Source organism: Antrostomus carolinensis, unplaced genomic scaffold (assembly GCF_000700745.2).
Source record: "Antrostomus carolinensis isolate BGI_N321 unplaced genomic scaffold, ASM70074v2 scaffold51227, whole genome shotgun sequence".
NCBI lineage: Eukaryota > Metazoa > Chordata > Aves > Caprimulgiformes > Caprimulgidae > Antrostomus > Antrostomus carolinensis.
Genome location: NW_010326272.1, coordinates 10,550 through 34,672, shown reverse-complemented (window position 1 = coordinate 34,672; position 24,123 = coordinate 10,550). Strand labels below are relative to the sequence as shown.

General features: G+C 40.9%; 1 protein-coding gene across 1 annotated transcript in view; it reads left to right on the top strand.

Annotated features, from left to right (window-relative positions):
* The first annotated feature begins 1,103 nt into the window (after positions 1-1,103).
* SMYD2 (SET and MYND domain containing 2) overlaps positions 1,104-24,123 on the top strand; it is a 26,423-nt gene continuing 3,403 nt past the window's right edge. The window contains exons 1-9 of the mRNA XM_010171512.2: positions 1,104-1,163; positions 8,613-8,723; positions 10,376-10,436; positions 12,570-12,694; positions 16,251-16,318; positions 18,056-18,158; positions 20,517-20,627; positions 22,375-22,495; positions 23,279-23,453. Coding sequence (XP_010169814.2) covers positions 8,628-8,723; positions 10,376-10,436; positions 12,570-12,694; positions 16,251-16,318; positions 18,056-18,158; positions 20,517-20,627; positions 22,375-22,495; positions 23,279-23,453 — 860 coding nt within the window. The 5' untranslated portion in view covers positions 1,104-1,163; positions 8,613-8,627. The remainder of the gene's footprint in view (positions 1,164-8,612; positions 8,724-10,375; positions 10,437-12,569; positions 12,695-16,250; positions 16,319-18,055; positions 18,159-20,516; positions 20,628-22,374; positions 22,496-23,278; positions 23,454-24,123) is intronic.

Sequence of the window (24,123 nt, the reverse complement as noted above, 5' to 3'; positions counted from 1 at the left end):
CAGCTGTACTTGAGGTACCTGTTGTCAGCAAGTAGAGTCATGGTGTTAGCCTGACTCACTAGTGTTGCACCTTCTACTTCGCAGGAACAATCAGAGGACCGTCAAGACTTGCTATGCTTTATGCCCTCCAAATGCCAGTGACCTCTGAAATGTTGTACACTGTCATGTTGTACGAGGACACTCACCCTTGTTGTACTCCAATGAGCTCACCTCAGTTTAAGACAATTTTTTTTGCCACTTATACTGGGGAGGGTGCGTAGACATTTGAAAGTATTCAATCCTGCGGAGAGATACGTGTTGCTGTCACCCTAAAATGTCATATGTTGGATAACACATGCTTTATTTTTGATGGGATCTGCTACAACACATGCACCTTGAAGCAGAAAAGGACCTTCCTTTTGGCAGTTCCCTGTGTTGGGATATATACAGATATAAAAAAAGGAGAGCGCAGGCCTGAGGTGGCCTTAAAATACATAGATATCTGAGCGGATTTTAGACAGCAGGGCAACAAGAGGGTGTGTGGTGACAGGAGATCAAACAGTGTATTTAATAATGTAACATGTTTTCTTCTTGTTGGGAGGTGGTTACTCACAAAACAACGTCGTGCTTTCTGTGACCAGAGAGAGAAACAAAGGAACTGACAGAGCAAAAGCAGTGGTTAATACTGGTGAGCAAGTATATAGAGCAGTTGGGAAGTCTGGAAAACAAGGAAAAGTTAGCTATCAGTATGCAACATATAGTGGTAAAAAATGACACCGTCTGTCAGACAGTGTAGAATAACATGTCTCCACACACAGCAATTCAGGACAGCAGAGTGCTTTTGCATAGTAACAGTTGTTAGAGAAAACTTGCTTTTGAAACTCGAAACAAATAAAAACAGTGCCTGCTATCAGAAGGTGGAGTTCAAGCTGTAGTTGCAGCATTCTAAATAAAATACCATTTTCATTGTGAAATGCAAAATACTGTGCAAAACTCCTCTCGGGTGACTGGTGTTACTAGGTTAGCTTCTAGTAGGAGATGCATCTCTGTTAGTGGTAGAGTATACATTCGTATTTCATTCAGCTTTATAGAATAGAATAACTTCTGTTTTCTTTTTAAGGAAAGAAGGATTGTCCAAGTGTGGAAGATGCAAACAGGCCTTTTACTGCAATGTGGAGTGTCAGGTACGGTAATGCAATTTGTGAGGATGCGGGGGGAAGGCGGGTGGGGGTTGCTGAACTCCCTATTTTGTTTGTGTGGCATTGATAGTCTCTAATTGTAGCGATGGTTAATAGTAGTCCAGTCATTTTTAGCTTCCCACAGATGTTGACCATGGAGTTGTGCGTTGGACAGTTACAGCGTTTGGACATGGCCTGCGTGAGTCTTTCAAGATCAGTAGCTCCAGGATTTGGTACCACTGAGACTTTGATTAAAGCTGCCTGTCAGCCCACTAATTATGTCTGTATTACTTCTTTCTTTAAGCACAAACCAGATAATTTAACATTAGCTCACTAAACTGGTAAGGGAGTGTGTCTAATGGAAAAATCAAATCACTGGGTAGCTATCTTAAGGGGTTTTTGTTGGGTTTTTTTCAAATCTTTGCAAATATTTTGAGTGGCCACAGCTGACAGTAGTTGTAACCATTTGAAACCTATCATGCTTTCTCTCTAACTCACTCCTGTCAACTTCTATTCTTTTGTATACTTTGTTTTTTAAAAGCTCTTGAAAGTAGAATATAAGCATGCACTGAAGTAGAGCAATATGAAGACATTCAAAACATTTGCCTGCAGTTTTAATTCAGTTTTTACTTCAAAACAAAATAAGCATCTTTCAAAAAATATCATTTTTGCCAGATCTAGTATCTGTCCTTTGTGGGCTGTCAGCTTGATACAGAAGAATTATCCAGCTGACGTGTGAAAAACTCAACTGGATTGCTTGCTAAGTAATGTAAGCTATGTACGATGTGTGGTGCTGGGCACAGCGCATGGAACAGTGCTCGTGAAGGATTCGAGTCACCAAAGGTCTGGCATGCAGCTATGTGTTAGCTATAAATAATCCAAACCTTCTCATACATGGTAGCTTGCTGTTGAGCGTGTGGGTTGTGTGCAAAGTATTCTCCATTGTCGTTATCTGGACTGAGGTTTTGTGGTTTGTGCTGTTCAGTTCCCAAGCACTTTGGAGATGGCTACTGCTTTTATTTCAAGGATGTATCTTATTCTCCCATTGCACGGGTTAAAAAATGAGCCTGGCCTTCCCTTAGTTTTCCTCCTGTTGACTCCCCAGGTTCCTGGTTTTCCATGGTGTCTTAGTGAATTGTGAGTGAATCAAATGGCCTTTTGACCAGAAGGACTCAAAATGCTTAGAAGAATTTTTTTTACAAAATTTGCGATAGTTCACAGAATATTGAAAGACTGCCAGCCAGCAGTTGCTGGAAGGAAGGGCAGTGCTTACTGTATGAGCTATCCTTAAGGCCCTTGAGAGAAATCTGGATGAGTTTTAAAAATGGTATAGAGAAAACCTATGATTCATTAATGAAAAATGCTTATTTGTAAGAAATGCTTCCATATGACATTATTTCTTAGGAAGCTCTTACCTAGGTGAAGGAAGGAAATACTTGGACAAAGCAATTTGTTGGCTGTTTAATGGTTTTTATCTGAGATTGTAAGTTTCTTCTCTTATCATCCAAAGTTCACAGTGGTTTTTTGGAGCAGATAACTGTCACTGCAAGATATACTGAAATAGGAAAGCTCAGTGATTTGTGTCAGGAAAAGTAACAAGCAGATTTCATGGTGAAGTTGTAGAACTTACTTCTGATGATCCATGGTCCTTTGCTGTTACCTCCAAGTCCCTTCTTCAGTCCCTCCCTCGGTGTCCAGACTTCCAGCCCTGATGAATTTTATACTTTTATATGTAAGAACAAGGAAGTTCTTTTTCTCTCTTTCCCCTGGATAAAGTATGTGTATTGCTTTCTTAATTTGATTTAAACAATTTTTTTTTTTTGGCAGTCAGAATACCCTTTTTCTAGCGGGGCAACTTCTGAAAATAAAAACCTGAACTGTTCAACCTGAGTATCCTTAAAACTGCAGGAGATAATGCTCAGCAAAACCTATCTGTCTGATAAGTTAATGGCTTAAAATCTTTTCTCCCTGTTGGTGTATAGTGTGATGCTTTAGATGTAAAGGCATTTGAGGATGTTGCAGTGTCTCCGCACCAGTATGACAAGCACAGGTACTAGCACTTCACTCTTACTGGTAATATGCGTATGGCTTTTGACTTCCTAGTTGATATAACATTATCTTCCATGTTTTGGGCCCTTCTGAGTCAATCTGTTGAAATTTATGAATGTGGCTGAGACTGAATTCTTTGACATTCTTTCAAAGTTACCTTCAAGCACAATATTCTCTAGAAACCGGTCTCCACTGACTGTACGTGCTGCACAGACAATCTGCACTGCATCTTCATCCCTGTCTTGTTCAAAGGTACTTTTCAGCAGTTCAGCGATTCTTTGTCAAAGCCAAAAGGACATCTGCGCCTTGATACTGAACTTGTAACACAGGGATGTACAGTAGATGTGTCCCTTTTGCCTCCGTGGATGTGAGACTTCATGCAACGCTGACAAAAGGACAGGGCTGTACTTGAGGATTGTTATGGCTTTGTTAATTTTATTTTTATGTTTTTAAGTTAATTTTCTCAGTAAATCCACATTTTCTTTGCTCAGTTCAGCTAAAAATTACATGTACCCAACAAGGGCATTATATGATTTCATATGTTGGTTAGTACCTTGTTACTGCAATAAAACTCAATATAATTCAATTTAACAACTGTTTACCACGTGGAGTATACTTTATGGGATAGAAAACTAGTTTATTCCCAGCTTACTCTTTTTTACTTAAAGACCTATACCCACAATTCATAGTAATTCTTTCTAGTGGTGGGAGGAGATGAATCAGAAGAAGGAGACAAGAGAAAGGTGCAAAAGTGTGCATCGGGAAACAGGTTTTTAATATGTCTTTTTCAGAATTATGTACTTTATAACTGCAGACATCTTTTGTCTCTGGTGTGTTTCTGTTGAATGAGATTTTTTTTTCCTCTTTCAGAATAAAGTGGTTATTGAAAGTAAAGTTAGTGAGACTGCATGTATTTCTTGCTCTGTTGACATGTGTAGTGTACTTTTTTTGAGGTTCTTAAAATATTTTCCAAGCACTTAACGCATGAGGCCTCAGAGCAACCTTGTGGCATTTCTGTTTTTGCAAATGAGGTATAGATACACAAAGATACATTGACTTGCTGGAGATCATGTAAGTGGTGAAAGAGTGCATCTCCTGCCATAGGGCCAGGTGCTTGATGCGTCATCCAAATCCTGTGTTGCAGTATAATTCCTTTTCCTTGGTCACCAGGAAAGGTGACGTCACGCTGTATTGAGCGCAGTAGAAGACAAAAGTCTGGCAGCAGTGTGGGGCTGGTTTGCTTGGGTCTCTGTCGTACACATGCACTCTGTGCCTGGCACAGTTTCCTTAGTGGTGAAGTGTCCTTTGCCATTTTTGATCTATTATTTTGATTTTAAGATAGATAACCTTAAGTTTGACCTATATTAAGCTGAATGTTTGCATAGGCATAGATTCAGTCTGAGATGCAGGGCACATGAGAGTGGAAGCTGTCTTCACTGCCAGTCCTCACTGTCCTGAGTGTTTTGTGGGTTGGTTGGAGGCAGCTGAGGATGTAGCCTGGGTTTACTATGTCTTGCCTTTCCCTCCCCTAATTCAGTTCTCCTTTTAAAAGGGTTTGTGATTTCCCGCTGATTCATGCCGTTCTGCTCTCCACTGTTGCCTCCTCGAAGCACAGGCCTGTTATTATAGTAGTAGCTTTCAGACCCCATCTGCAGCTGTTTGGGTCTTGGCTTCTTAAATTATAATAATTTTAGTCAAACAGCAGGAGACCTATGCTCATTTTTTCTCCTCAGAAATTAGCTGCTGAAGCACTCGGAAGAGAAATGTTTTAAGAGGGTTACATGGCTACAATTGTGGAACTGGTGAACTTGAACCAGCTACTGGAGCTCCTCTTTCTGTTATTATGCAGAGCTATTATTTATCCCAGGCAGAGTGGAGATCAGCTAGCCAGAGTGCAGAAAGAGATGTTTTTGTCATGACTTTCCACATTTGAAATATATTTCCAACAAAATATTTATGGGTTTTTCTTAACATGTCATGTTAAAGAGTGCTGTAGTTGGTATTTCTGGAGTAAAGGAAACATGTATTTTTAACCACCTTATAAGCCTCAAAATGTAGTTGTAGACCCCAAATTAGCATGAAGCAGATGTGTTTTAAATGGGAGCTTGTAGAAATTGCTCGCTTCTCTTTGGTGAGCTGTAGAAAAAACCCATGAAACTCTTGCTCTAATGATTCTGCACAAGAGGAATCTGACACAGCAAGACCCTGCTTAAGATTGCCTCGAGGTAGTGTCTGTCCCCTATCCAAAAACTTTCTCCAGGTAATTTTCTTAGATAAATGTCTCCTGTGAACCTTTTGAACATTAACCCATGGGAAGTCAGATACCCTCTGTGGCCCAGCATTTGGTGAACAATGGCACGGAGTGATGGCTGTGAAGACGTGTGAAACTTAACCTTCACTGCTTGGTGAAGGACTGTGTGAGAGAACTTGACCAGATAATATCAGACATGAGAAGCTGCCTCAGTGGAATTTGATTAAAGAGCTGGATACCGTTTGAGCATAATCGGGCCTTAAGCATTTGGAGCAGTGAGCTTAACCCCTCCACTGGCCTGTCCAGCATTTCTGTCTGGTATTTGTTTGTGTTTCTTTTTGATCAAGTGAAATACAACAGAAATTTTACATCCTATTGGAAGAGTCCATGTGAGGAAGAAGGTGCGAGGACATTTGTTTGGTCTTAATTTTGAGTGTTACAAGGTTTTTTTGTTTTGTTGGGTTTTTTTTAATGCTGAGCTGTATGTCAGTGTTCTGGGAATTAATCCAGTAGTCCTGGATGGTGGAATAATTTTGAAAAACTTGGTGGAGAAGTTTGTTTCCATGCTTTGATGTGAAAATCATAAGCTTTAAAGAACTTCCTTTCCAAAAATGTTGTCACTCACTCCTAAATGAAGGGAAAAATACTGCGGATGTAATGAAAATAGGAAGAAAATATTGTTAATGTAGCATTAGCGATTCAGCTAGAACAATGCTACCTGTTATAATTCAAACTGCTTAGAGAGAAATGTGGAAAAGAATGCAAAATACAGTCCTGCTGTGATCGCAGGGAAAGCTGCTGTCACAGTGTTTCCATCCCAAGTATTACTCAGTCATCAGTACTCTTTCTTCTTGTGGTGTCTCGGGCTTTTATCTCATTTCGCACAATTCAGCCATATCTTATCCCTTTAACCTCCCTACTAGTTCATATAACTCAGTATGGTTCTGCCTGGGGAAAGATTTTAATTAACAATAGGTAAAGAATAAAGGGAACAAACGGCTTTTTAAAAAACACTGCTCTGAGACGGGCACGTGACTTTGCATTTTGATTTTTTGTTTTATCAGGTAACATCTCCTGTTTATTTAATGGGTGTGTGGAAGTGGGTCCTATGAAACCGCAGGTTCTGTGCCTTTGCTTCTTGCACACCCAGCAATCGTGAGTGTGCAAGAAGGGGTGAGAGTTGAGGTGTCCCTCTGCCTCGCTTAGCCCTTAGCCTGTGGATTCCTAAGCAAAGTCTATCCGGAATTATCCAGAAAAAGGTCTTGGGGCATAGATAGGAAACAGACCTCTCAGGGGATGCATTTTGTAGTGTGACAGCTGTAGGAGAGTTGAGAGTGTAATTTCACATGACATGATTACAGTGTAATATATTATTTTGGTTCTCCTGGTCTGTAATGCCGCATCCTCTTAGAACATTTACATGGGAGCTTATTTCAAGCAGCCTGTATGTAGGGTTTTTTGGAGGTACCATACTGAGATATCAAGGACAATGAAACTGACATTCTGAGGGTCTGAATACCCTCGCAGAGTTGCATTATTTCAGATCCTGTGAGGCTGGGGTGGGTGTTCACCTTTCGTTTCCTAATAAAATAAACTCCTAAAGCTGCCCATGCCCAGGGCAATTAAAATGGTCATTTTCAGTGGGCGAATTTTTTTGATGTACTAATTCCGAAATTAGCGATCTCAGCTTTTGTTTTGATCTGCTAAACCTTTAAGTGGACCAGCCAAGGCAGAAGACACTGAGGGTCCTGTTCAGCTGGCTGCTGGAGGTGCCTGTTGTCCTGTGTGACTTCCAGCTGCAGCTCCCACAAGGAATGCAGCTCCCAGTAGACCTCTATCATACGTAATGGTCCTTGGTAGATGTTTTAGATGACCTAGAGTGTCTCAGATGACTCTTACCATCAGTGGTAAGGCAGCTGAGGGAAACTGTGTTTCTCCTGTTCCTGCCACTCAGTCACTTTGGGCTATATTGATTTTTTTCTTTTTGGTGTTTTTTTTTTTTTTTTTATGTTTTTGGGGTTTGGTTTTTTTTTTGAGTGGACTAACACTGGGTCTGTAATACTAGTTGAATCACAGTGAGGGGAATTAAGAACTTTCTGGAGGCTGCAAAAAGTTTTTCAAGTTTTCACTTTAACTATGAATTTGGGATTTGTTCTGATTTCTTTCTTGTGCTACCATTTTCCACCAGTCTAAATCTGGTCTGGAAACAAAACTTGATGTTCCCTATACAGGCAGAACACTATAGGTCTGTTCTGACGTACTGCTATATATATGTGTGTGTCTGATATGGCATATAGAAATAAATAACTGTGCATTGCTTGAATATAGAAAAAAGATTTCCATGTTTGAATAAAAAAATAAAATGAAATTTGATGCGGTCTGGGGGCAGCCCATGACCAGCACTGTGTGCCAGTGCAGAGTGTTAATCTGTGATTCTGTGCTCATCTTGGAAAGTTTCTGTTGCTTTGGACGGAATCCATAGAGTACCAAAAGCCAGTGGCTTGTGCCATCTCTCCAAGTGTTTTTGTACGCTGAGCTAGGAATATGCTCCACGTTCTTAACTAAAAGGTGTTTGTCTTTATTAGCATGTTTTCATTGCCTAGCTGTACTCTTACTCTACAACACTTAAAGAAAAAATCTGATAATTCTATTCAGTAGGTCTGGTTTTGACCTTACATATACTGATTCTTACAGTGATTGTGATGGATCCATTGACTTCAGACACATTACTCCTGATTACACCAGGGTCATCTCATAATGAGGGGCCAAGGTATTAAATGGAAATGAACCCAATAAAGCCATCAAGCTCAGACCTACTCTGTCCTCACGTGCTTGATCTGAACAATAAGAACTGGTGATTTATAAATCATGTTGTCTGTTTGCTTCTTCGTCATTTAATTCTTTTTTTCCATTGAATAAATGAAGATGTTCTGACCTTAACTCATCCCTTGTGCATTTGTTTGAAAAAAGCAGGATAGCTCTACCCCTTAAATGTGACTCAAGCTTTTGTTCAGATTTAGTGAGCGTCATCTTATTTTTTTAAAGGAAACACATTTCACTTGACCTCTAGGATCTGGCAGGACTTGCTGCATCCTCTTTTTCATCACTTTATCTTTGTGGCTTATTTTTTTTTTAATATTTTTCTGTATTTTCAGAAGGAAGACTGGCCAATGCACAAGCTAGAGTGTTCCGCCATGTGTGCTTTTGGGCAGAACTGGAATCCCTCAGAGACCGTGAGGCTAACGGCGAGGATCCTTGCCAAACAGGTGAGCAGGAGGCGAGACTTGGGAGGTACGTTCCTACTCTGGGTGCCAGGGCAGGCAGGAAAAAGAAGATTGACCGACAGTAACTGTCCCCACAAAGCACATATGTAGTAGTTTCCTGTGTGTAATATAGACCATGAGCAGCTGAACAAACTGACCATCAGGCCACTGTAGCAGCGTCAGGGCCACCATAGTCCAGCTGGAGACTTTTGGGGGAAGGTGGCAAAAAGCTAGTGAAGTTTTAAGCTCTGTAGCAGTAACTTAGTGCCAAGGTACTGTTGAACAGTCTGGAAAAGGTTACTGGTAGTTTGGCAATGTGCTTGGTCTTTCATCCTCTGTTCTGGTAGATTGGAACTCTTGGTTATGTGTGTGGGCTAGCAGCAAGGCCACAGTGGTGATGAGAAAGACAAATAGACTTGGTATTTGTGGTTAAATTTTGAGGAATGCTCCTAGTGTTATCTGTCTGCAGGCACTGATGTCTTGATGAAGCAGTTGCCAGTTGAAGCAGTTGCCAGTTGCGCTATTTTTCCGCTATATCTGCATAGCATTGTGTAGTGTGTAACTCCCAGTGCATTTGTGAGTCAAGAACAACTCTGAGATATGCAGGTGTAAATGTTTATGATTTCTGGAGTTAACTGGTGAAAAACAGAGACTGAGAGAGAAATCTCAGACCCTTGGAATCTCTCTCCCTTTTCTTTGGAGAAAAAGAATATTATTAGTAAGGAAGTAAGATTACAACGTCAGCCTCCATTTCAGTGTTCCCTAACTATGTGGATACTGAGCATAACGCAAGTGCTTACAGGGAGGGGATGGGATTCATGAGTTTCAAGGTTATTATGCTGTGTATCTTTGCAGAGCTCTAAACTCTCTCTGCAAAAACAAATCCTCTTTGAAGCATATTTGTGTGATTGAGGTCTGCTTATGTGACAAGGGCAACCTGGATATTGTATGTAGTGGGGATTTTGGTGGCCTGCTGAGAAGGTAGCTGCATACTTGCTGTGTGTGTGAATGTGTGTGTGAATGTATGTGTGTGTGACTTAATTAAAGCGTGATTTAGCGGTGATCTGCAAACAAAATCGAGTGTTTAATGACAAAAAGTCATTGGAATAAATTTGTGCTTTTATCGCTTACAGGGAGGGGAGAGAACCCTACATGTCATATAAAAGTTAAATATGCAAACCATAGTCCCTGAACCTCAGCTGCTGGGCCACCTGCAAAGCCATATTTAATGGCCAAGATTACAAAGAAGTGGCCTTAGGCCAACAATGGAGCATTGCTTTTGAACTCTGTCAACAGTCAGTTTATTCACTTTCCTCAAAGTGAAGCCTGTCTCCTGCCTGCTTGCTATTGTTAGCAGCTTTCTGGGTGTCTAGAACAAAGCAAATGACATATTTAAAATACTCTTCAGTTTATGTATATAAATTTGATAGGAGTTAATCTTTGGCTGCCTAATTTGGTGCAGAGGGAATATTTCTATGGCTTTACTAAGGGCAGTCAATTTAACTCATTGCTGTTCATCAACTTTGTAAATGCCATACAGTGTGGATTTGGGTTTATTTTACAGTTAGGAGAACCCAGCTTATGAATGAGTAGACAAAACTGCCAACTTAAAACATTAAAATATTTTATTGGGTTTTTTTCCCCCTTATTTCTAGAAAACTCACCCTGAAAGGACACAGTCAGAGAAGCTGCTTGCTGTAAAAGAGTTTGAATCACGTAAGTAAAAAAGGCTTGCAGGTAAACAGAGGCAGTTATCTATATTCATGATTTGCTTTACCCCCTGGCTCCCCTCCATCAAAACATTTCAGAGCATCCCACTTCTGTTGGAGGAAGGGAGTAAACAAAGAGAATTGTGGTTCCTCATTTTTTGAATGTGCAGTGGTCTTCTTTCTTTCTTTCTTTCTTTCTTAGTTGCTTGTAGGGGCTGTGTAACAAGAGTGAAAATCTAGACAGAATTAATTATGTAGCATACATCCAGCTCATGGCTTTTCTGGTACTCTAGTGTCTTTTGAGAATTGTAATGTTGTAAAATTAAAATAGCTGGTATTTGTTACCAGGAGGCATAAAATCAGAGGCAGCACAGTTGCTTGATGGTGACAGTGACTAAGGGGCTAATTGCAGAACCCTCTGGACTGCATGTCAGTATCTGTCACTGCCAGTCAAATCTGACATGTTATATATGATTGTGTTGAAATTCCATGTCCTAAATGCTCCAAAATAATCCAAGGAAGGAGATGAGGCAATGGCTTGCTTTTAACTGGAAGGCTTCTGTTTATGTCCAGTGAGGCAGAGTTAGAAATTGAGCAACTGGAGGACTAGTAACTGTCCTGGCACCGTTCTTGGTGCTGTGGGCAATATAGAAGGAGACAATAGGTTTGTATATTCATGTTCCTCACTCTTGATGGTTTACAAAACCCTTTATAAAATGCTGAATAAATGCAGTCATTGCTAGGACCTGAGGTAGCAGAGTAACCAAGCATAGCAAGACTACAGTCTTATTTGCTTCCTGGACAAAAGCTCCTGTCACAGCTGTTGGGACAACTGGGGAAATAAGGGGGGGAAATGCTAAGTCTTAACTTTGCCTAAGGCAAGGATAACTTTTACAGGTAGGTTAGTAGGCTTGAGGTTGAGGAGGAATGGGTACGTGCTGAAGTAGTTTCTGTATATTCTTCTGTACTTGTGTTCAATAATTTATTAATTTGGGAGCTAAAAGACTGAAATGATTTTTCTGTTGCAATGTCCTGCTTGTCCTCTAGGAGCCCTTGTTTCCTTTTTGATTTTGTTAGTAAGAACCCCTTGTTCCTTCTGCCTTGTTGACTCTCCTCATCTTTTAGCACGCTTTTGCCATGTTCAGCAGTTGCCTTACTCTTTGCAACACTCTGCACAGGAGACGAAAAGGCACCTGGCTGTTGGAAGCTCAAAATTTCTTATTTCTGATTTGTCCTAATTCTCAACAGATTGTCCCATTTAATTTTCCTCAGTATTTTTTGTGGCTCTCCTGTCATTCACATCTGTTCTTTCAAATAATTTTCCCCTTTCTTCCACTGTTTTGCTTCTCTTCCTGCATGTTTTTCTCTCCAATGTTATTTTGAGTTGGAGACGGGAAACTGGTGACTTGGCGGCTCTTGTACAGCAGGGGTGAGCTGGTGACACTGCGAGAGAGAGGATTAGGAAAAAACTTTCCGACACTGCTCTTGAGGAGAGAGAAGGGACCAGGAGTATGTGGTCAATCACCTAGTTTGCTCTGCATGGAACAGGCAGAAGAAGGTTCAGTGGCCGCAGCTTTGCCTATAACTGTTGTGGGCCTGAGGATAAACCCATAGGGGAAAACACTTCAGAGGTGTGGCAGGACATTTCTGCTGATGTTCTCGCTGTCTCCTATTATCCTTAGATAGCTGCTGCTTAAACACACCTCTGTTGATGGTCACCTTTCCCATAGTGACACGGGCATTCTCAGGTGGCTCATAAGGTTGTGTTAGACAGCTGAGGATAGCTACTGTTGACAGGCTTCTAGAGGGCCAGGGCTGGCTGGTGTGTTTGCTGGAGTTAACAGATGGATTTTAAACACTGTAACCCTTCTCCCAAGAAAGGGAAATTTGTCTCCAATTACTTGCTAATGTAAAGATGTTAGAAAATGCTTTTTATTCCTGCATGTTCTTGTAGTGCACGTGTGGCTTTGGCAGAAGCAGCATTGTGTTTATGGAAGAGCAGACACTTCTTGCAGTACTTCCAATTAGCTGTTCCTTGAGGGGTTTCTGTTTAAGTCCAGGCCTGTTCTAACCTAAGTCTAGCTGCAGGTCATGGGGGAGTGTTCCTGTTACTGAAATGGAATGTATTCTTTGTCCACAGACCTTGACAAACTAGACAATGAAAAGAGAGAGCTGATTCAGAACGACATTGCTGCTCTTCATCACTTTTACTCAAAGCACTTGGAGTACCCTGACAATGCTGCCCTTGTAGTTCTCTTTGCACAAGTAAGTTGGTTAGAACACAGCCTGCTTAGGTGGGTAGCACTGTAGGATTCTTCCTTTTGTGAAAGGGGGAAAATGTTAATGGCAATGGAATGGTAGCTCTTCGCTTATCTTAGGGAGAGCTGAGCGTGCTTGATGGATAAGATCCACTTCCTTGACCAAAAGTGTCTAGACATGCCCCGTTTCAGTAGTGAGGGGAGAGACTTTTGTCTGCAGACTTTCTGTGAGGTGCCTTCTCAAACACTGAAGAAAAGGGAAAACAGTCTATATTAGACCCTGTCAAAGTCAGAATTCTTGTGGGCCGAGCATAGTGCAGTTGTTGTTGGACTTAGGTGGAAGGCTGCTGGTTTGAGACCCTGCAGAGGCAAAATCCTCATTCAGGCTTCAAACTTGTGGAAATCCTTGCTGGTCAGGTCATCATTGTGTTTGACCTTCACAGGGAATAAACTTCAGAGAAGTAGAAAGAGCAGTCTGAAACTTTTATCTGGTGTGTGACTTTTAAATGAGGTCAGGTGGTCTGGTCATCTGGAGAGATGAAGGAAAGGCAGGATGTCTTGTTAGATAACTTCTGAAATGTGTCACTTCTTTTTTCTCACCTGCTTTTCATATGCATCTAAATTGAATGTATTGTAGTGGATGAAATAACACACCAGTGGAATACTGAAAGATCCATTTTCTTTTTTTTCCTCCCATACTTCAAAATAAGCTAGTTTCAAACTTAAACCTCTGAGGAAGAAGTTTGATTTTTTTGAGATCGGGGCAAATGTTGGCTGCTGTGATAGCAATACCCTGGTCGGTAGAGCTGGGCGTGTACCAACAAGGAGGCACAGTTACTATTACCTTAATGCAGAGATACTGTTATTCTGTAGCAGAATGATTCTGTAGCATGTTTAGCACCTGCTCATCATCCATCCTGTTGTTTCTAATTACACATTTTCCCTCAATGAAGAGTTTTTTTCTGTTTTGAAGGCTTTATAATTTATATTTGCCAGAGGGGTACTTTAAAGACATCAGTACATCAAATTTCTTGTGGTATTTCTGAATATTTTTGTTAGATTGTATCCAGAATCCCCAAAGATTACATTATTTTGGCTGTAATGACTTTCACTTCATTTCCCGTCCTGGACCAGCTCCACCAGATCGTGGTACTTTAACTGACTTGTGTACTGCTGACTCACAGATCTGGTATTCCATCCAGTCTTCTCTATACATGTCTGATGTCACCCTTAGGTGTCACTTTAAGCTCATCCTGATCGTCAGGCAACTATCTGCCACTGTGGACATGGCAATTTTTTTAAACTAAATTCTCCAAAGGTATCCGGATGCTCCTCAGAAGTATTTTACAGGATACAACCTTTTGAGGTTTTAGCTCCAGCGTAAATCTTTCTAGAAGAAGGGGAGGCATGTCTGTGCTTGATATGTGCAAACATGTTTCCTAATAATTAGTTAACTTGACCTAAACCTAGTAGTATGGATATGCTGCTGCTCCTTTGTTTTGCTTCAACACACTCTCTGGCCTCAAGTTGTCTACTTTGCTTCTCCGTTCAGGCAGCCTTTTGGATACCTCTGACTCCTTGCCCACTGCTTTTTGTGGGCTTTGTCTGATGTTGTTGTGTACTCAACACAGCTAAGGTGTAATTGATCCTTTTGAGTGGAGCAAAGGTTTTTGTCCAAACCATCCTTGCCTTTCATTGCTTTCTTCCCCAGCTGTTGGTATCATTCTACTCTCTTTTGTCCCTGTGGAATATAGGTCTTGAGGCTGGTGCTCTTCCTCCTCAGTCTTACCTTGTAATTCTCTTCAAACAATTTCTCTCTTGTCTCAACCTCCATTGTTCCATCCTTTCCTTGAACACCTTGTATAATTTTGTGCCTCCCTTTGCACGTCCTCTTTTCCACCATTGGGAACAACCCTGATCTCTATTTTTCTCGCTGTTGCCCCTTTACTCCCTGCACAATGCCTTTTTTAGGCATGCATTCATCTGGTGAAACCAGTGGTATCTCATCCCTTCCTCTTGTATCATTTCTGGTATGATACATTCAACAAGTGGGTTGTCTCTGGCTTAGTGTAGGGGAGTTGCTGATAACTCACTACATATTTTTAAATATTTCCCTGTGATTCAGAACCATCAAGCTGTTCTTCATGTCAGCCTTTGTAGCCTTCTGTTCTTACTGTTGATATCATCTTTCCCTTCTATTGTTTTTGTATTCAGCAGTTACATTTTGGGTTTGGTTCAGGTATGCCCATACGTTGGCTAGTGAAATAACGTGCTCATCTTGAGAAACAGGGAGCCTTTGGGTGCTACCTTGCTAAAAATAGCAGGATAAAGATCAAGCAAAGATACCGGTGGGTGAATCAGAGAAATGGGACACTTTCCTTAATCGTGAACTCATCCTGAACAGTTCACACCTGAGGAGTGGCTTTGGGAAGTACTTGTGTATTTCTAGAATCCAATCCCAACTGCATTCGAGCTGGTGGGGCTATAGTTGTTGTTAGCATTTGTTGTCAACTCTTGCCCTTCTAGAACAAATACTTACACTGTACTTGATTGACTGTTCCTGTCCCCATTGTAGCTTCAGCTGGACTCGACCACGTGACAGTAGTTGTTTTAGTGCTTTTCTAGTGCTTCTGTGAGCATTTTGATGATTGTAGAGAGATGTTGGTGAATGTGGAGAGGGTTCTCTTTAAGTTAGCATGTATGTGACTTGCAGTGAAAGTGGAATAAAATACTTGATTGAGGTGCATTTTGGTCACTTAGTCACACAAACCACATGAAACAAAGCTGAAACTCCTGACAGATTCTCTTATTTAGTGAGAATAAAAGAGGGAGAAGGTTTTAAAACCTGCTTGAATCTATTGTATAAGAAAGATTTGTGGACAAGCTCTTTTGATCCTGTGTCTGTTTAAATTAGGAATACACTTCCTCTCGTACTCTGTCCTTTTTCTGTCCCCTCCTATTCTATGTCTTTATTAGGTTTAAGTATTTTTCACTGCCTTTGTTGTTCTTTATATGTGCTTTAGCTGTAGCTGATACTTGCAGCCCTTGATGATGGATGTCATTGTGGCAAGTCTCTGTAACATATGCTCCATCAAAGCTCTGTACTGCCTCAGCCCGGCTGCGTTTGCTGCTGTTTGTCCCCACATTGCTCCTTGTGTGTGTAGTTCTGCTTCAGCCCTGTGCTTGTCGTGGCCAAATGAAGTCTCTTTGCCCTGTCAGTGTCAGGCTTCGTTTTGTGTTTGCAGTGGTCTTGCTTTGTCTGACACATTCCAGTGCTCTTTTCAAGCCCCGTTTCTCTTGGCTGTCATTCCAAGGAGCAGTTCCCTGAGCAGGCACAAGCATTGGACTATCAGTTCTCTAGTGTCCTGCACGTTCCTTCGGGTAGGGGCTTTGTCCTCACTTCACTTTTTGAGATGTCATGTAGCTCCCTGTGAGTACTGGTGAGATGGAAAGAAAATTGTCAGGAAATTGCTGCAATTAACTTTGAAGTATGAGAATGTGACATGTGAACGTGGAGTACTTAGCTAACCAGAAGCTGAGCTAGTCTTTCTCTTTTTCCTTAGGTTAACTGTAATGGCTTCACAATTGAAGATGAAGAACTCTCTCATTTGGGATCAGCCATATTTCCTGAGTAGGTTGATTTTAATATTTTTTTTAAAATAAAAATAAATTATGTACACATGTATGGTGGTAGATATATAATGAAATACATCTAATATTAATTTGTCTTGTCTTAAATATCTTTAATTAACTAATAAAACATGGCCAATGATTTGCAGTAGTTTTTCTTAAAAATCTGGATATTACAATGCACTTGTAATTTGTTTTGAAACTTTGATTGTGAACTATATGCAGGTTGGTAGGAAGCAATTACTTACTTGGCTAGCAGATTCTGGACAGGGATATCATGTAAAGATCAAAGTGAAATGAAAAGGATTGCAGGTGACTTGCTCTATTCACAACTTTCTGTTTTGGCTGAGTATAATCCTTCACCTGGTGTTCTTTGAGCAACATCCCTCCTACCTTTGTTCCTTTGCAAACAGTAAATCCCTTTCATAACTTCTTTCAGCCTCCTCAGATGTTTTAAAAACTGCGATGCTTTATGTTGCTGTGACAGTGGAATAAATATGTACAAGCTTCTCAGCTTTACAAATAAACTGCAGATGTTAAGTATTAACCGCAGTTTGTGGGCGGGGGCGCACGGTTCTCTTTAAGGCTGAGGAACCCTTCTTCCATTTGAGTCGGTTCTTCCCACTTAATGTTGTAGCAGAGGAGGGTATTTTCTGTCCCTGTTCTTTGCATACCCCATACTGACAGTATTATCACTGTCTGCTTAAGTTGACTTCCTTGTGAAGCATAGACTAGTAGCTTATCTATGTCAGAGTAATCTGAAATTTACAGATGCCCAATTAAAGCAGGACCTGATTTTACTAAGTGCTGCATACAGACAATAGTAGATAGTCCTTGCTTCACAGATTCTCCTTCTTCAGGCAGGTCTGTCTGAAGTCTGTGTCCCTGATCTACAGACTGGAAATTAAGGACTTGAAATGCCCAGGATCAGAGTCACGGTGGGGAGAGGGTATTAAGCCAGGATGTCCTGGAAACATGTCCAACACCATCCTTTGTGAATGCTTAGCATGCAAGAGCCACATCTTTCCTACTGAACTGTTACGCCTGTGAGCTAAAAGGACTGAAGAGGCAATTATTATTTTGGTAGATTGGAAGAGAAAGAATTAAAATTATCTCAAATGAGCAGCAAATTGCACTTTTTCCAAGCTTGGTAGTAGGGGAGTACTTTTCTCTAGCAGTCCAAGTTTTTTGTATAAGTTGTGTGTTTGTATGACAAACAGACATCTCTTCCCTCCCACTTCAAACATGGAAGCTGTTTAAGTTTGCACAGAAACCAGCTAAAGTTTTAACACCCATCTTAAGTTGCGATACAGCAAATGACTCCTGTTTTCCTGTATTTGCTTGTTTCCTTGAGGTAAAATGGTTTTCTCGTTCTTTCTCCTCTGGGGAAAGTAGTCTATCTGTCATATATTGATAGTTAAGCTATGTGAACACCCCTGTCAGCTGTCCTGTAACACTGTAAGAATGGGAAAATGATAACTTGCCTGGTCCTGCAATCATAGGATTTAAAATTTGTAATGATGATTCATTAGCACATCCATTCCCTGTATTATTAGAATAAATAACAGTACAACAGATTTTCCCAAGGTTACTTTCCTGTTAAGCCTCAGAATAAAAACAGCTTGCAGAGAGAGACCGACTCAGTCTTTCACTTACTTGTTTTGTGACATGGTGCTTAAGTTTTTGTCTGTTGCTCTTGGTGAGGGAGGGAAAAAGGTTTACTTTTCTACTTTTACAGTGTTGCATTGATGAACCATAGCTGTTGCCCAAATGTGATTGTCACTTACAAGGGGACCTTGGCTGAAGTCAGAGCTGTTAAAGAGATTGAGCCTGGAGAAGAGGTAAATGCACCAGGTTGGAATGTACTCTGTATGCACACATCTTAGAAGTAGGATCGATCCTGCTTTTCAGGCTTCATTCCAATTAGATTAGTAATGCAGGGAAGGATCTCTTGTTTCTCAGAGAGGTGCAAGTTGTTGCTTTGGAAAAACTGAGGTGGCTCTGGAGGACTGAAGGGTTTCTTGGAGGCAGTATCCTATTTTGTGCTGAAACAAGGGAAGGGCACCTGCAGCAGTCACTGTGTATCTGCCAGCCTCAGTCTCAGTTTACCCATCTGTAGAATGAGGCTGAGCTTACTGATGTTTGGCTGGTGCTTTGAAATTCCAAGATCAAAGCAAATTATTACTGCCATAATAGTTCCCAGTATAATAGTAATGTATTGAAATTGAAGCCAGAATAAACAAGGTAAATGGGTACAGATAAGTCCTCTAACTTCTGTTTGGACACAGCTTCCACAAAACACGGGTCTCAGTCATTATCACCTCAGTAGCCTTTGGCTGGGAAGTCACAGAAGAACAAGAGTGTTTTTTTAGGTGGAGCAAAGCTGAACAGCAATGGATAAAATTCTGTGAAACTGAATAAGGCTCTGAGTTTACCATGGACTTGTCTCAATCAAATAATGAACTTGGCAGAGAGTCTTCAGCAGCAGAGTTGTTTTTTGCTTTAAAAAAAAGAAGAAAGATGTTAAAACAGAGTTGAGGAGGATGTTCAAAAATCTGCAGGGAATGAAGATACGGAATCTTCTCTCTGGGGATGGAGTTTGCATAGAGATTCAATGGCTTGTTTGTTAATGTTAGTTTAGTCGGCAAGGTTAATGCTGATCAAAATAAGTTCAGATTTGATTTTGATAACTCTTACCACTTTCTGAAGTATGTGATACCAGTTTTCAAGAAGGAGAGACAGGTAATTTTTGTGAACAAAGCGAGTTTAGTTGCTGGAGCCAAGGGTGAATGACTCAGGTGAGCAACTTCTTTTTACACCATTTACTAACGAAGATTTGTCTGTGATGTTGGCAGTCACTGCAAATGCATTGTGGTAGTGGACAAGGACTGTTCTTGGTTTCAGAAGTTTACTGTGGAATCCTGGACATTTTCAGTATTTTTGAAGAGGGCTCATAGTGAGAGGTGGAGATGTGGAGTATTTACCTTGCTTGGCATCTTCTTTTGATTGAGTTGTGTCTTAGAAGTTATGTCACTTCTCCAGGACCTCATGGCTTTTGTGTGTTTGCTTTTTGGACACTTAAGAATTTTATAAATGTGAGCTCGAGATTTTGTTTGGGCTCTATGTGGTCTTATGGCCTGTGTCTCCATCTTCAGGTTCAGTGTAGCCATTGCATCATAACATTTGTAAAGTTTTAGTGGTAAATGCAGTTCCTGCGTTTTGCATGCTTTGAAAATAGGGAAAGGAGAAGATGAACGTGAGGGAGAAGTGTGAGATCACACAGAGTAGGAAGAAGAACATATACGGTGTGAAATTACATGTACATTTTACTTTAAAAAAGAATGAAATCTTAAGCATAGAGACTGAGCAAAACATTTCAAATAACTGGAAATGAGGAAGTAGAACTAAAACTGTTCCTTGGTCTGCAAAATGATCAGCTGCACTGTGCATATGACATGTTTCTTGGGGGAAATCTCATTTTAAAAACAGAGCATTAAAGCTAGTTGCAGGGGTTCTTTTCTGAAGACCATTGAAGTAGGGGAAAACTTAAGAATAGTGTATGTGAAAGGCCTTTAAAATGTTCAAAAGCAGGTTTTCTTTGCTTTAAAATACTGCTGCTGAAGTAAATCTGATATTCATTCTCCTAGAACTGGAGCACTGGGCTTCTCTTCTTTTCAGAGATCTAAAGGTCTTGTCCTAAGTTTCTGAAGCTGCTAGTGACTGCTGTTGCCCCAGTTTTGGTAGGTTTTCAGAAAGAAAAAATTGAGATTCCAGCCTCCAAAAAACCAGGCCACTGTAATTTATCCTAGGCTGGATACCTGAAATCATTATTTCACTTCTGAAAAGTAGGCATCTCTTTGTAGTCTGACAGGAGTCTGAGATTTATGCTGTGATAATTTCCTTATCCACACCTGAATCTTGCTGTCCTGGGTTTAAGCCAGAGTAATATTTGAGGGAAATTCCATAATGAGTAGGAAAGGAAACACTTCTCTGTCAGATTGCATTCACAAATGGCAACTCCTGATGCTGCTGGGTGGCTTGGAATGTGAGGGAACAGGCAGGTAATCTGGCTGCAGGGATCCACAAGTTGCATGAATACGTAGACATCATACTACATATACCAGAACTAGTATATATATAGTATATGCATATGTATAGTTACACTGCTCTTCACTGACTGCTGTGTTTTTACCATATAGGTTTTTACCAGCTATATTGACCTGTTGTATCCTACAGAAGACAGAAATGACCGGTTAAGAGACTCATATTTCTTTAATTGTGATTGCAGGGAGTGCATTACAAAAGAAAAGGTAATAAAATTGGTGTGAAATATGCTTTGACTGTCAGGGCACCTACCCAGATCCTTAGATGTAATATTCTATCTGGTTTAATTACATTTTGGAAAGTAGGATAATAGAGGGTAGGGGGGGGTGGTTTTGTTTTTCTGTCTAGAAGACTTTCTGATACTCATTCTTTCCACTGTAATCATGACACATCAGGAAATTTCCTGCTAGAGGCCTATTTAAAGTTGAGCTACAAAGCAAAGATGAAAAATTTGTTAAAAGTAGATAATTGTACTGTATACTACCTGGCCAAAAGAATTTAGCTCCTAACTTGTTTTTTTCTGACTGCACTTTTTCTACCAACTCCAAGTGAGTGAATCTTGCTTGAGGAGTTTCTGGGGTCCTGTCCTGCTGCAGTTCCCTGTTGAGACATCTCAGTCAGTTCTAGGTGATGTTGTATGCTGTTGCTGGATGGTTTGGAGACCCAGCAGAGTCTGTGAAACACGTCATATAGGTCTTCTCATGGACAGGGTGGTTCTGGGTCACAGTCCCTTGGGATGTGCATGTCAGATGTATGTTTGTTAGATATCACCTGGTGCCCTTCAAAGGACAAAGGCAGACATCCAGACAGTGTTCCTTAAAACAAGGTGTTAGATATTTTGAGGAAAAGCACTTGTGGAAGGGGAAAAGGACACCCAAACCCAGCAGATACTGAAACAACTGTGCCTGTGCAATCAGTTGGACTTCTTTCACTGGAGGTCCTAGGAGAACTGAGCTTTGTGTGGCTCATCTGTCATTCCAGCCTAGATCTGTCCAGCTGGCATAATCTGATCCTTAAGTTCCAAATCACTTTCCCCTCCATTTTCACAAAGGTGTCCTTTTAAGGGCTGCTTCCCAAACTGACCAGACAACCATCTCCTCGAAATGGTGTCATCTTTTGTAACTTTTTTTCCAGATAGTACCCAGTATTATTCTTTGAGGCCATTCTGTTAATACTGTAGTTGTGTTTTTCCCCACAGTTACCTTGATAATTTTGCTACTGAGTTTAACAAAGCCAGGATTTCATCTGTGATTTCCAACAATGTGCTGCTCTTGGAATCACCTGTCACTAAGCTTCTTCAGCTGTGGAAAGAGTCCCCTTCAGTCCTCTCAGCTGGGAGATGAAATAATAAAGGAAAAAGAAATCTAGCAGCAATGTGAGGCTTAAACAGCAAAAGATTGTCTCCAGATTGCAGCTGACTCTTTGTGAAGTAGTAAGTTAGATAGAAAGATAAGAGTGAAGTGGAGCTGTCCAGCAGAAATACAAAATATGTGGGAATGTGGTTTTTTCAGTAGATACGAAGGATCCTTTTCTGTGTTTAATATGATCTCATTTTTCTACTGAGCTATCACTTGGTGGTAGGCCTGAAGTATTTGGGCTTTTCTAGCCTTAAAACTAGATTCGTTTTAATCCGTAATCTCTTGGAAGCAGTGACATTTCCTATGTGAAACTGCTTTCATCACTAAATCGAAAAGCTCTTGGATCTTTCAAAAGAAAGGGACTTCATGGAAGTAGAGAATGACAGATGAACTGGAAGCCGTGGAGGATTCTAGGATTCCCAGCCAAGGCTTTAGAGAAAAATTGCAGGTGCACATTCTACCTTTGTTTTTACATTAATTGAAGAGCTTAAGTTCCCATCTGTGTCTTTTTATTAGAGTAATTTTGTGTAGCAGGTGCACCTTTATTTGTAGGGCTCAGAACCTGCATTTATAACGTCCATTGTCTTTCCTTCAGGATAAAGAGAAACTGGAAATCCGCAAGCTGAATGATCCTCCATCAGCAGAGACTGTAAGGGACATGATCAAATATGCCCGGAATGTGATTGAGGAATTCAGGCGAGCGAAACACTACAAATATATCCTTTGTTTCACCCTGACTCCACTGGCTTGGTGTGTGACCTAAAAACCTTACCTGCTGGATTACTTCAGAAGTACCTAGAGGAGAAACACTATGATCATTAGAAGTTAAACTTACCTCTGTCCTCTTTGAGTCTGAAGAATTGTCCCTGGAGATACGGGGCAGTTTAACATTGCAGGTGTTGTGGGATTGTGAGACCCTGTGTTTGTTCCTACCTGTGTGGTTCTCGGTTTCTCAGAGTGCAGCATATGGCTGTCTCCTCAGAACAACCCAGAGATGAGGGTGAGCATGGGCGTGTGGCTATGGTAGTGTGCTGTAATTCTGCCCTGTTTTGAGGGACAGCATTGAGGTTGCAGCCCCTGCTGATGGTCAGAAGCCTGTCTGTTGTAACAGTGGTGTGACGCAGACAGAAATACAAGATTCATTGAGCCAGAAGCAGCCAAGCTATCCCATGCCTGATTCAGGATGTGGGGAATTTCACTATTCCTTCTTCTGACACATTGCTGGTGCAGTGGTGATTCAGCAAAGCTGCTTTTTGTTGTTGTTGTTGTTACTTTTTAACTCTGAGAGCTAGTTTTGTAGAATATCTGAATAGGAGGGGGAATTCTGCCCTCTCAAAGTGGCCCTGGGTTTGTAGCATAGATGCTTTGATGCCATTAGAAAGAAGAGAGGGCATCTCAGAAGCATTGTGAACAAGTTTAAGTCAATTCTTCTTTGGCATTACCGGGTGGTTGTCTAATCGTAGATCATTTATTTATTGGGTTCCTTGACTTCTTCGTACCTCCTAGCGAATTACTGGAGATCTGTGAACTTAGCCTGGACAAGATGGGTGCAGTGTTTGAAGACAGTAATGTTTATATGTTACATATGATGTACCAGGCCATGGGTGTCTGTCTCTACGTGCAGGACTGGGAAGGTGCACTGCGTTATGGGCAAAAAATTATCAGACCATACAGGTAAATGTGAGACTTTTTTTTTTAGTCCTCTAATGCAGTAATATGAATAATTAAGACAAGTTTGGGCAGGGATCACTTCTCTCAGTACATATTGTATAAACATGCTACCCGTGACATCACTACTTGAAAAGGAATGTTTAAATGCTGGGACAGATTTTGTTACTGTCAAAATGTGACCTGCAATATGTAGCGGAATGTGACTCTGAAATCCTTGTTTTGAGTTCTCAAAAGAAGTTTGTACCACCTTGGGTACTGTGCTACTTCTGTTTAGCTAGAGAAACACTGGGGGTTTTTTATAGCATAATATATAAAAAATATATAATAGCATCATATATAAAAATTCTATATATAAAATATCTAAAAATAATATATACTGAAACAGAATATTTTACTTCAGATTGCATCTGCAGCCAGTATTTTGTGTAAGGTCATAGAAGCAAGGCCCGGTGCTGCTGTCAGCCTCCTGTCCTCTCCCAGTCCTTTCTCTCCGCAGTGGCACAGCCGTCGTGGTTGCAGGAGAGCAGAGCCCTGTCCCAGGGCTGGGGCTGAGCAGCAGAGGGAGCTGGAGCCGAGCTCAGCTCCTGCGCTCAGAGCTTGTGGGTGTCCCTGATGTCCCTGATCTCCGCTGCCCTAGAGCTGGAGGTGAATGTGCAGGCTGAAGCCCCATGTG